The sequence below is a fragment of the Aotus nancymaae genome, unplaced genomic scaffold, assembly GCF_030222135.1.
Source record: "Aotus nancymaae isolate 86718 unplaced genomic scaffold, 86718_ANA_hifiasm-v0.15.2.pri h1tg000032l_0, whole genome shotgun sequence".
Classification (NCBI taxonomy): domain Eukaryota; kingdom Metazoa; phylum Chordata; class Mammalia; order Primates; family Aotidae; genus Aotus; species Aotus nancymaae.
The window spans coordinates 12,045,908-12,059,009 of record NW_026988445.1 but is presented as its reverse complement, the minus strand read 5'-3'; the positions used below and the strand labels follow the sequence as shown (position 1 = coordinate 12,059,009).

General features: G+C 37.2%; 1 protein-coding gene across 2 annotated transcripts in view; it reads left to right on the top strand.

The window, feature by feature from the left end:
- The window catches only part of WDR26 (WD repeat domain 26), a 47,319-nt gene that overhangs the window by 10,797 nt on the left and 23,420 nt on the right, over nt 1-13,102 (top strand). For both annotated transcript variants that reach the window (XM_012459764.3, XM_012459763.3), the window contains exons 5-7: nt 3,040-3,137; nt 4,228-4,384; nt 10,872-11,010. In XM_012459764.3, the coding sequence (XP_012315187.1) occupies nt 3,040-3,137; nt 4,228-4,384; nt 10,872-11,010 (394 nt within the window). The remainder of the gene's footprint in view (nt 1-3,039; nt 3,138-4,227; nt 4,385-10,871; nt 11,011-13,102) is intronic.

Sequence of the window (13,102 nt, the reverse complement as noted above, 5' to 3'; positions counted from 1 at the left end):
CTTCCCACCTCGTCTTCACTCTTAATTTCTTTTTTTTTTTTTTTGAGACATAGAGTTTCACTATTGTCACCCAGGCTAGAGTGCAATGGTGCAATCTTAGCTCACTGCAACCTCCTACTCCCAGGTTCAAGCGTTTGTTCAGCCTTGCCTCCTGAGTAGCTAGGATTACAGGCATGTGCCACCACACCTGGCTAATTTTGTATTTTTAGTAGAGACAGGGTCCTACCACATTGGCCAGACTGGTCTCAAACTCCTGATCTTAGGTGATCCACCTGCCTCAGCCTTCTAAAGTGTGGGGATTATACACATGAGCCACTGCACCCAACTTCACTCTTAATTTCTTAACAATGCATGTTTCACACAGCAGCCAGACAAATAAATAAGCAAAAACCGTAAATGAAGTCTTTTCACTCCATTGCCACTGGCTTTCCAGCAGTCTTAAAGTAAAGCCCAAAATGTTAATGCAAGGCCACAAAATCCCTGATCTTTTTCTGCCATCTTTTTCTTTATTCGTTACTCTATAGTGACACTCATGATCTTTCTGTTCGTTAACTTGCCACCCCTTAAGGCATTTGCACTGCTTGTCCCCTCCATCTGAAATGCATGTCCCCCTAGTCTTTGCATAGCTGGGTACTCCTTGCTCAATTCCTAGCCCGAGCATGATCTTCTCCCAAGATTACCCATAGGTATTCTCTGTTACATCACTCTGTTTTTAATTTTTTTTCTTTATAGCATTTTTCACTATATGATATGGCTCCAGCATCGAGAACAAATATGTGACACATAACGAGTTTGTAAATACAAAATGATGGACAAAAGAATAGACCCAAGATAAGGGGGCATTCCTGGCATATAAGGAAACTGAGCCTCAAAGAAATTAAGTAACCAGCACAGTTTAAAGCTAATAAATCAGAAAGCCAAGACTCAAAACTTGGTTTGACTGATTCCAAAGTCATTGGTTTTACCCACTACCACATCTTGAAACAGTAAATTCTTCAAGTTTTTTGAGATGAAGTCTCACTGTGTTGCCTAGACTGGTCTTGAACTCTTGTGCTCAAGCAGTCCTCCCACCTTGGCTTCCCAAAATGCTAGGTTTACAGGCATGAGCTACCATACTGGCCTGCTAGATGTTTTAATATGGTAGCTGAAAAATCATCTTGTTCTGTTTACCTTTTTTTTTTTTTTTTTTGGAGACAGAGTCTCCATCACCCAAGCTGAAATGCAGTGGCATAGTCTCGGCTCACTGCAACCTCCACCTCCTGGGTTCAAGCAATTCTCCTGCCTCAGCCTCCCAAGTAGCTGGGATTACAAGCGCATGCTACCACACCCAGCTATTTTTTTTTTTATTTTTTTTATTTTTAGCAAAGATGGAGTTTTGCCACGTTGACCAGGCTGATCTCAAACTCCTCAGGTGATCCACCCACTTCGGCCTCCCAAAGTGTTGGGATTACAGGCATGCTGATTACCTTTTTAATGCAGTATCTGATTTCTTTGTCATCTGAATATCATTTACAGGATGATCGTTTTTCCTGCTCTTGTGTCACAACATATAATTTAATCATATGGGTTTTATTCTGAAGCAAACCCTGAGTTTTTTGCCTAAGGAAATGGCCCAAAGGTGGCAAGATGTGGAACTGGGATCAGAACCCAGGGTTTCTTCTTCTCAGTCCAGTTTCCGTTTAGTTATACTATGTGACTTTCTGTAAAACAGAAATTCATTTGAAACTTTAAGATTTAATGTGTATTTTCACAAGGACATAGAAGCAATCATAAGTCATTTTTGTAAAATTTTAAAAGTGAACATTTCTTTCATATAATTATTGATAATAAACTTTCCCCCAAAAAATTATTTTAGAAACAAAATATTCACAATATCCAGCTTCCTATAGAGTATTTTGAGTATAATTACTTACATTATTTTTTTAAAGTAGTTTTTGTTTTGTTTTGTTTTTTTGGCTAAAGCACTATGTACTAAACAACAAGAGAACAAGTAGTTCTGTTTAGGAAGAGACTATTAAATCATTTAGATTCTAAATGAAATATGCTTTATGCAGTTAAGAAAGGGAGAGAGTGATACTCATGTTAACTGAGAGATTTCTGATATTGAGCTCTACCTGTATAGCAGGTAGTAGACTAAGTACTTAATATGCTTCATCATCAAGAATTCTCATTACCCTATTTAACATTCTTTTTACAAGTGAAAACAGATTTGTCTGGCAGAGTATGAGACAAAACAGCAGGAGAGTTACTTGCCACATCTAATCTCCATGTTTGAATAATACCTTCACTTCTTTAACTTTCAAAGCCCATTCTCCTGAGTAGAGCCAAAACCAGGTCAGGGTCACACTCCCAGCAGGGGACCCTTGTTTTTTCTCCAAAATCTGTGAACTTTAGCATTTATTCCACTTTCTGTACATATAGTGAGCAATAAAACAGTTACCCATTTTTGTGCTTTGGGATCTCAATATCTTTCACAAGATGACACAAAGATGATTATCCAGTTATACTATTTCTAGAATGATGTTTATTATAAAGTTTTAAAAGTATGTTCTTTTGAGTTTTATTCTACTATCAGAAGTAGTTAAGTTAGCCTAGTGGTTAAGAGCAAGTTCTACAGCTAGAATAGCTAAGTTTATATTCCTCCTTTGCCTCTTAACACTAGACCAGTTACTTAAGCTTTCTGTGCCTTGGTTTTTTCATTTATAAAAACAGAATAATAATAGTGCTTACAGGGTTGTTATAAATATTAAAGGAAGTGATATATGTTGATTGCTATAACAGAACCTGCACAGTAAGAGCCATATTTATATAACAATAACGTTAAAATATGTTCTGTTTATAGATAATATATATTTAGCTATTGTTGCTTTACATTTCAGTCATTTTATGCAGGTACCAGATTAATTAATTGAGTCCACTGTAGGAATTTCTTGATATGTATTAGTAAGAAGCAGATAGCTAGATCGTCAATACTTTTCAATTCTATATATTTCAAAGAAATGGGCTTGATATTGGTTGCTTTCTCTGTTGTATTTTTAGGTATCTGATGTGTAGCCATGCAGAAGACCTACGTGCAAAAGCAGAATGGGAAGGCAAAGGGACAGCTTCCCGATCTAAACTCTTGGACAAACTTCAGAGTAAGAGTCTTAATTTTTTATGTTTCTGTGTTTTCCCTTAGATTATAAATGGATACAATGGATCAATTAGAAAGACATATCTAGACATACTTTTATTGAGTGGTTAGAAGAGGGAGAATCCATTTTTGCAGACTCTGTCATGGAGTCTAGGAAAGTAACCTCAGGAGTCAGTGAAAGGGCACTGGTTCCGGAGCACCCCTTTTTTCATTTGTATTATGTAGTGATGCTCTCCCTTATTTTGTTTGCGGGAAAAGTGCCATATTTAGAGAAAAAAATACGTAAACCACAGTTTTAAGTCACAAGTGCTTTAAATATTTGTTGATTTCAATAGTAAGGCCCAAGTTTCTTTAGGTAAATTGTTTTTTTCTTCCCCAACCGTGTTATGTTACTTCTAGATTGTAATACGGGTTTCATTTTTGCCATATTTTTATGTAAAAGATGTTCTCTCTGAAAATTATGATTCTATAGTTTTGATGTTGAGATGACAGTGAAGATCCTAAGAATCACAAAGCCATGCAGCTGGGGAGGTATAAAGGCATTCAGGGATTGCAATAGGTTGATGTTAATATCAAAACATCAGTTACTCCCTGAATTCACACAGTATCTTTGACATTTGGAGCAGTTTGCACTTGATTCTAGCCAAAAGGCCAAGAAGTGATTTTTAGAGCAGTTTAATGGGAACTAAAACTTGACCTGCTGCAGCATTTGCCAAAATTCTGCTCTTTGTTAAGTGGAGACTTTACTTATACCTGGTCTCCTTCTGGTACACAATCATTATCTGATATTCTTTTCATTGTTGTCTTCTTTTTCTTCATTTTGTTGTTGTTATTCCCCACTTATCATTCCTGCCTCTAGAAAATCCACATACGAAGTAAACCCCTCCCGCCCAAGTATATCCAATTCTAGGAGCAACATAGTTATTACTGCTGACAGACATTGATAAAGCTCACATACCACATCACCCAGAACTTCTCTGCTTAAGGAATAGATACTATTGGGGTAGGAACAAATACAGCAGAAGATGAACAAATGTCTTAAATAAAAGTTTACAGCTTATTATTTCTCTTTTTTGAAATATCTTCTATTAAAGCCTATTTACCACCATCAGTGATGCTTCCCCCACGGCGTTTACAGACTCTCCTGCGGCAGGCGGTGGAACTACAAAGGGATCGGTGCCTATATCATAATACCAAACTTGATAATAATCTAGATTCTGTGTCTCTGCTTATAGATCATGTTTGTAGTAGGTAAGAGGAAAACTTTTCATATTCTGAAATAGGCTAACATTTACAAACTCAGTGATGCATTTATTTTGGTTTTTTTTTTTTAGAGTTTTATCCTGTATAACAATTCTTGTCTGATTTAGCATTTGTTCACAAGTAAAAGTAGAACAACTAAACTTGAAAATTATGAGAAATTTCTATGTTTACATAGTAACCATATCTTGAGAACTGAAGCTGGGAAGCCAGTTTTTCCTTATCCATAGGCTTGGTTAGTCGTTTTCTGTGTCTGACAATTTAGCTATGTCCCAAATTATTTATTGCCAATAAAGATCATGGTAATACTTTTTTCTTAATGAAAGTTCTGCATTTTAGTAGAAGATGGACTCTAAAAATGGTTAGAACAACAGATACTGGATTTTTTTAACTGTGTCTACCCATGTACATAATTTAACTTGTAAGAGTTCAGGCTTCTCTTTTGACATTAGGAGTGCTTTGAGTAAAAATATACCTGCTATTTTAATAGTCTCTAAAATTAAAGCATAGCTTTATTTTGTTCTTGGTTTTTTATTTCTTTTTTAGACACAGTCTGTCTCTGTTGCCCCGGTTAGGATTGGCACCATCATAGGCCACTATAGCCTTGCATTCTTAGGCTCAAGCAGACCACTCACCTCAGCCTTCTGAGTAACTAAGACTATATAGGCATGCACTACCATGCCTGGCTAATTCTTAAATTTTTTTTGTGGTTTTTTTTTTTTTTTTTTTTTTTTGGAGACAGAGTTTCGCTCATTACCCAGGCTGGAGTGCAATGGCACAATCTTGGCTCACCGCAACCTCTGCCTCCTGGGTTCAGGCAATTCTCCTTCCTCAGCCTCCTGAGTAGCTGGGATTACAGGCATGCGCCACCATGCCCAGCTAATTTTTTGTATTTTTAGTAGAGACAGGGTTTCACCATGTTGACCAGGATGGTCTCGATCTCTTGACCTCGTGATCCACCCACCTTGGCCTCCCAAAGTGCTGGGATTACAGGCATGAGCCACCACGCCCGGCTAATTCTTAAATTTTTATGTAGAGATAGGGTTTCTCACCCCAGCTGGTCTCAAACTTCTGGCCTCAGGCAATTGATACTTCTGCCTTGGCCTCCCAAAGCATTGGGATTATAGGCATGTGCCTCCGTGCTAGACCTATAGCATAGCTTTAATTTTAAGATATCGAAAAACAAATTGTGAAATATTTCAGACTTCAAAAAAGAAATGATTTGGGTCTGGTGAACCACACACAAAGAAGAATAGCTGTAATGCATGTGCTCAGTTGCTTTTACCAGTGATCATCAAATAAGTAATGAAAGTAACATAAATAAGGACAAACACATATTAAGTGTGAGGGCTTTGGAATAATGAGGAACTTCTGAATAACCATAAAAATTATCTATATATGTATATCTCTACTGTGATTTAAAATAATGTTTTAGATGTGTATAAACTACTTTTATATGTATTGAGTTTTTACCTCACCCCACTTGAAGTAAAAAATAATAATTGTTTGAGATATTGGCCTTAAGTTACTTAAAATGGTCATGTTATCTTAAAGTATTAGATTATTACTTGGTGCACATCTTAAGTGTTCTACAGGAGGTGATTAGAAATTTTTTCCCTTATCCTTTTTAAACTCTTTAATACTGTTCTATGACTTGTTTCTGAGGATTTTAAAATCTTTTTGTATACATTGAATAGAGGTAGGAAGAGCTAATAGATTAAAAGGCTATATAGTTTCATGTTTCATAGCTCCATGAACGGATTTGAGAACAGTGTTAAAATTAAGACACTTTTGAACCCAAATTTTTTTTTGCTTCATAAATTTAAATATTTTGAAAGGTGATGGCTAGACATAATGGTTCAAGAGGCATCTAGGTTAAGAGCTTGTCTTCCTGTTTGGAAACTGACATCTATGGGAACATGACCAAAGTGTTTTAACATCTACATCAATACCTATGAAACTAAAAGATGAAAAATATTTAATCTAACATTTTCCAACCCTCAGATCAGGGACCAGGTCTCATAAGCCTCTGTAGAAAAGCAGTCCAGAGTTTTACATAGGAATGAAATCATCCTTGTTCTTCTGAAATAACCATTAATCAATGGTTATTAGAAGGTCTTCTCTGTAGTCTTAAACAAAAAACTTTCACACTATGCTCCTAGTTACCTCTTTCTCTCTCCCCCTCCACTTTAGAACTAACTTCTTAAAATCATTACCTACTAAACATTCACAATGTTTGTGGCCTTACTTTTCCTTCACTCTTCACAGATTTCTTTAGTATTAAGGCTTGTGTAGCTAACACAACACCAGAATTGTTGATGTTGGTGAGAACACCTCTGTTACATTCAGTGGATATTTTCTAGCCTATATCTTCACCAAATTTATCTCCTGAGCCTTAGACCTTAATACCACAATTTGGGTTGCTCAAGTACATTAAACACAGCATGTCCAAAATACAAATTCCTTTTCCTCTCACCTATTTTTGCAAAATCTGCTTTTTCTTAAATACCCTACGTCAGTGAAAAGCAACCATCTACCCAGTTTTCCCAACCCAGAAAACTAGGAGTCAGCCTTAGCTTTTCACTCTAGAGATTTTAAAGACACTAAGAGAATAATGTCAGACATTACGTTACATACACAGTCTTGAGAGTGAGTTCTGCCCTTTATTGCTAAGCTGGAAAAATAGAACCAGAATTTATTTATTTTTTAATTAAAAAAAAAATTTTATTGAACACAAGTTTTTGCTCTGTAGCCCAAGTTGGAGTGCAGTGGTGCAATTACAGTTCACGGTAGCCTTGAACTCCCATCTCAGCCTCCTGAGTAGCTGGGCCTTCAGGCATGGACCACCACACACTGCTAATTTAAAAAAAATTTTTTTTGGCCAGGCGTGGTGGCTCACGCCTGTAATCCCAGAACTTTGGGAGGCCAAGGCGGGTGGATCACAAGGTTAAGAGATTGAGACCATCCTGACCAACATGGTGAAACCCCATCTCTACTAAAAATAAAAAAATTAGCTAGGTGTGGTGGCGCGCACCTGTAGTCCCAGCTTCTCGGGAGGCTGAGGCAGAAGAATCGCTTGAACCCAGGAAGCAGAGATTGCAGTGAGCTGAGATCGTGCCACTGTACTCCAGCATGATGACAGAGCGAGACTCTATCTCAAAAAAAAAAAAAAAAAAAATTCTTTTTGGGTGTGTTTTTGTTGTTGTTGTTTTGTGTCTTTTTTTTTTTTGGTGATGGGGTTGCTTACTGTGTTACCCAGGCCAATCTCAAACTCCTGGCCTCAGGTGATCCTCTCAGCTTGTCCTTCCAAAGTGCTAGGATTACAGGCATGAGCCACCACACTGGATCTGAAGCTGAATTTAATTTCTATTATTTATCTAAAAGTCTTCAAAAGAAAAGTCGCTAATTTTTGTTACCTGCTTTACTTTTAGAGACTAGATTTCAGTATTGAAACTAGAAAACTATTTTCAGAAATTAAATCTTAGCTTTGAAATTAAATACCAACTTTTTTTCTGGAGAATAAAGAATTATGAATAAATGAATTATGACTTTTTAAAAATCCTGATGTACACTGAAAAGATTTATTAGATTGTATACAATTTCTAGGCAGGGCACGGTGGCTCACGCCTGTGATCCCAGCACTTTGGAAGGCCAGGGAAGGGAGCTCACTTGAGCCCAGGAGTTTGAGACCAGCCTGGGCAACAAGGTGAGACCCTGTCTCTAGTAAAAATGTAAAAATTAGCCAGGTGTGGTCGTGGGCACCTTTAATCCCAGCTGCTCAGGAGGCTGAGGTAGGAGAATTGAATTGCTTGAACCTAGGAGGTGGAGGTTGCAGTGAGCTGAGATTGCGCCACTGCACTCCAGCCTGGGCAACAAGAGCAAAACTCCATCTCAAAAAAAAAAAAAAAAAAACAGTCCAGGTACATTGGCTCACACCTGTAATCCCAACCCTTTGGGAGACCAAGGTGGGTGGATCACCTGAAGTCAGGAGTTCTAGACCAGCCTGGCCGACATGATGAAACTCCGTCTCTATCAAAAATACAAAAAAATTAGCCAGGCATGGTGGCTCTTACCTGTAATCCCAGCTACTGGGGAGGCTGAGGCGGGAGAACCACTTGAACCCAGCAGCAGGCGGAGGTTTCAATAAGCCAAGATCGTGCCACTGCACTCCATCCTGTGCAACAGAATGAGACTCAGTCTCAAAAAAAAACCAAACAAAGATAAACATTAGAGGAGGAAAAAAACTATTTCTGATACTGAAATTGTTTATTTCATTGGAATTTATCCAACAGCGCCTTGAAAAATATGATTTAAAAATGGAATTTGAAAAGAAAACTGGCCTTGGAGTCAACCATACGTCCAAATCCTAGTATAATTACTTATAGTTTTATGACATCTAGTAAGCTATTTGTCCTCTTTGAGCCCCATGAAAATGGCGATTAATAGTACTTATATAAGCAATATTATTTGTAAAGTGTGTAAAGCAGCATTTGGCGCCTACTAAGTACTTAATAAATCATCTAGTATTGATTATTTTATCTCAAAATCACACATATAGAGTAATAATATTAAAGCAATTTAATTTAAAAATCTGAAAGCTTAAAATAGCCTCCAAATAGCCATCTGCTAAGGTAGATTGCCATGTGTACCAAATAAAGAACCTTAATTTATTTTTAAATATATATTATGTTTCAGGCTGATGAATTGACAAAATAAAATTTTTAATTATTGATGGGGAAAAGAAGGAAGAACGTGTTTCAGGATAGACTTAAAAGTGTATCCTTAATGTTTAAATAACATTGGGGTATTTTTGGCAGGGGACGGGGAGGTGGGGGTGGGGGGTGTTGCTGCTGTTGTTTGAAACTGAGTCTCGCTCTGTCACCCAGGCTGGAGTGGAGTGGTGCAGTCAGCTCACTGCAACCTTCACCTTCCAGGTTCAAGCGGTTCTCCTGCCTCAGACTTCCGAGTAGCTGGGACTGCAGGCATGCGCCACCATGCCCAGCTAATTTTTGTATTGTTAGTAGAGATGAGGTTTCGCCATGTTGGCCTGCCTAATCTTGAACTCCTGACCTCAGGTGATCTGCCCGCCTCAGCCTCCCAAAGTGCTGGGATTACAGGCGTGAGCCACCATGCCAGCCTACTTAAATAACATTTTTTATAATACAGAGAATTTATAATATTATATAATTTATAGTACAGAGAATGTCTAAACAGTAGCCACTAACTACCTGTGTCCATTTAAATTCAAGTTCCTCCAGCTTACTGGCCACATTTCAAGTGTTCAATAGCCATTTGTAGTGACGGCTACCATATTAGTTCAATACCCATTGTAGTGAGGGCTACCACGAGTATATAGCATTTCCATTGTCACAGAAAGTTCTGTTGGACAGTGCTGATGTAGAGGTTGGAAAAGAATGATTTTTTTAAATGAGTACTTAATGAAAATAGTCATTTAAATTGGTAAACTGGATCATAAATCACAAAATTATTTGCCTTTGATATATAATATTGGTTGCCATTTAAGAGATACTAGCTAAGTGTCAGATTCAGTCTAAATGGTTTATAGTCATTTTCTCTTCCTCTTATTTCATCCTTGTATAAGGAATTCTATAAGGCAGATACCTTAATCTTTGATGGTTGGAAAAATTGAGGTTAATTTAATCTCTCAGAATCATAGCTAAGTGGCTGAGCCAAAATTTGAATCTAAGTCTGCGAGACTCTACTACTCCCATTCTTAAGGCTTTGCTCTTAACTATTGCACTCCTTGCCATATATTGCATTTCTCCTGTGCTTCCCCAAAAATATTATTAATCACATTTGAGTATTACATTACAAAAATTTTAAATGCATTTCTAATTCTTAGAAGAATTCTAAGAACCTCGTTAGGTAGATACTATCTCCTTTTGTAGATGTGGGAACTCAAGCTGAGAGTAGCTAAATAACTTGCCAAAGACATTAAAGCTTATAAGTGAGAAGGGATTTAAACTCATTATCTGGAGCTGTAATGCCTATTCTAATTTTGGTTTTGGTTTGTTTGTTTTTTGAAACGGTCTCACTCCGTCACTCAGGCTGGAGTGCAGTGGTGCAATCACACCTCACTGCAGCCTCTTAACTCCCAGGCTCAAGCAATACTCCCATCTCAGCCTCCCCAGTAGCAGGTCAAAAATATTTAGCTGGGTGTGTTGTCACAGTCCTGTGGTCCTAGCTACTCAGGAGGCTGAGGTGGGAGGATCTCTTGAGCAGGCAGTCAAGGCTACAGTGAGCTGTGATTGTGCTACTGCACTCCAGCCTGGGTAACAGAGAGAGACTCTGTCTCAGAAAAAGTAAAAATAATAAAAAATTTACAAATGCATTTCTTTCTCATTTTTAAATAGTGATGTGATCTTCAAAGAGGTTTTATCAGTTATTTAATCTTTTGTATTATTATTACTCTAATCTGTTTTGAAAGAATAATAATTTGTAGACCTCTTTGTTTTAGGAGGCAGTTCCCATGTTATACGCAGCAGATACTTACGGAGCATTGTAATGAAGTGTGGTTCTGTAAATTCTCTAATGATGGCACTAAACTAGCAACAGGATCAAAAGATACGACAGTTATCATATGGCAAGTTGATCCGGTATGTACCCCTATATGAGTGTTTATATTGCAAAAGGGGGTAATTTTGAATCTAATTCATTGATTTCATACTTTTAAGTATACATATATCAGTAGTAGTATTTTCCAACAGCATTTTTTTGTCATCTTTATTTCTTACATCTTCATGTGTTGTATAGATAATATATATGTTAATATTATCAGCATTATTCATGTACCAGTGATAATCCTAAATCTGTGTATGCATTATCTAATTTAATATTCTGGAAAAACTCTGAGGTGCTAACATCTCCTGTATTCATATGAGGAAACTGAGGTAGAAATTAAATACTTTGACTCTCACAGCTAGTAAATGGTAAAGTTTGACTCAAATCCAGGAATATCTTAACTCCAAATCCACTGCTGTTAACATCTCTGCCAGTTTATATCTTTAATATTTGGTTGAACGATTAGACCAGGCACAGTGGCTCATACCTGTAATCCCAGCACTTTGAGAGACTGAGGCAGGAGGATCACTTGAGCTCAGGAGTTCAAGACCAGCCTGGGCAATATAGGGCGAGTCTGTCAAAACAAAAAATTAGGCATGGTTGTATACACCTATAGTCCCAGCTACTTGAGAGAATGAAGTGGGAGGATCACTTGAGCCCAGGAGGTAGAGACTACAGTAAGTTATGATTTTGACATTGCACACTGGAGTCTGGGCAACAGAGTGAGACACTGTCTCAGAAAAAAAAAAGAAAAGAAAGAAAGAGTAATACAATGTCCATTCTGTCCCAAGCACAAGTTAGAAAAAGACTCATTACTCTTTTGCTTTCTAAAGCCCATTATTATCTTGTGTAATTGGTGGACCTTGTTGTGTATGCCCTCCTCACCTTGTTTTCCCATTGATATATAAAGTATTTTATTTTAGATTTAAAATTCTGAGTTCCCTCTAAAATCAGATAAATGTGTGTTTATAACCAAATGACCTATGGTATTCTTGTGGGTAATAAGTATTTTCATTTATTTCAACTAGTTGAACATTTATCAAGTGATCAAAGAAGCACATGACTCCAGATAGGTTAAGGAGCTATATTTGGTTTAGGAGTCATTCACATAAAATAAACTTATTTTCAAGTTTAGAATTAAAATATGATACTAGCCCAAGATAAAAGTTTTGGGCTTCCCTGTTGAGAAAAATAGAAAAAGGAAACCATAGATGGAAGTAATTTTTTTTTTTCTTAGACAGTGTCTCACTCTGTTGCCCAGGCTGGAGTGCAGTGGTACGATCTGAGCTCACTGCAACCTCCACCTCCTAGGTTCAAGAGATTCTCATGGCTCAGCCTCCCAAGTAGCTGGGACTATAGGCGTGCACTACCGTGCCTGGCTAATTTTTGTATTTTTAAAGTAGAGACGGGGTTTCACCGTGTTAGCCAGACTAGTCTCATACTCCTGACCTCTGCTGATCGCCCACCTTGGCCTTCCAAAGTGCTGGGATTACAGGTGTGAGTCACCATTCCCAGCCTAACAATTCTTTTTAGAAGAGAATTGAAGTTGAGGGCACACAGCAATTCTTGCATACCTATATCCTACAAGCAATGAAGAAAGGTAAATAAGATACATTCTTTACCATAAAGCAGTGATTCTTTACCTTTTTTTGGTACCACTTGTGTCTTTGGCAGTTTGGCAGACCTTATGATCTCTTTCTCAGAATGTGTTTAAATGCATAAACCAAAGCACATAGCAAGGCCAAATATATGTTGTGTATTCATTACTAAGGAAAGCCAAATATATTGATATATAGTTATTAACATAATACAAAAAACATTTTTGAATGCTTTATTAGTGTATTACAGAATAAAGTCTAGCAGCAGATATAAGTATCAGAATTTTGAATTAATAAGCATAAATAAGATATCTGCAACAACTATAGTATGATATGAAAAGATTTAAGATTTCTGTTGTTAATGGAGTTACCTAATACCACCTAATTGACTATACTACCTGGTAGACTACCTACCACTACCTAATATATTACCTAATATAATTACTGATATACCCAATACTGCTAATACTACCTTGTTAATTGCCTGCATATAAGAATGAAGGAAATACCAAATTTCACACTGTGTTTA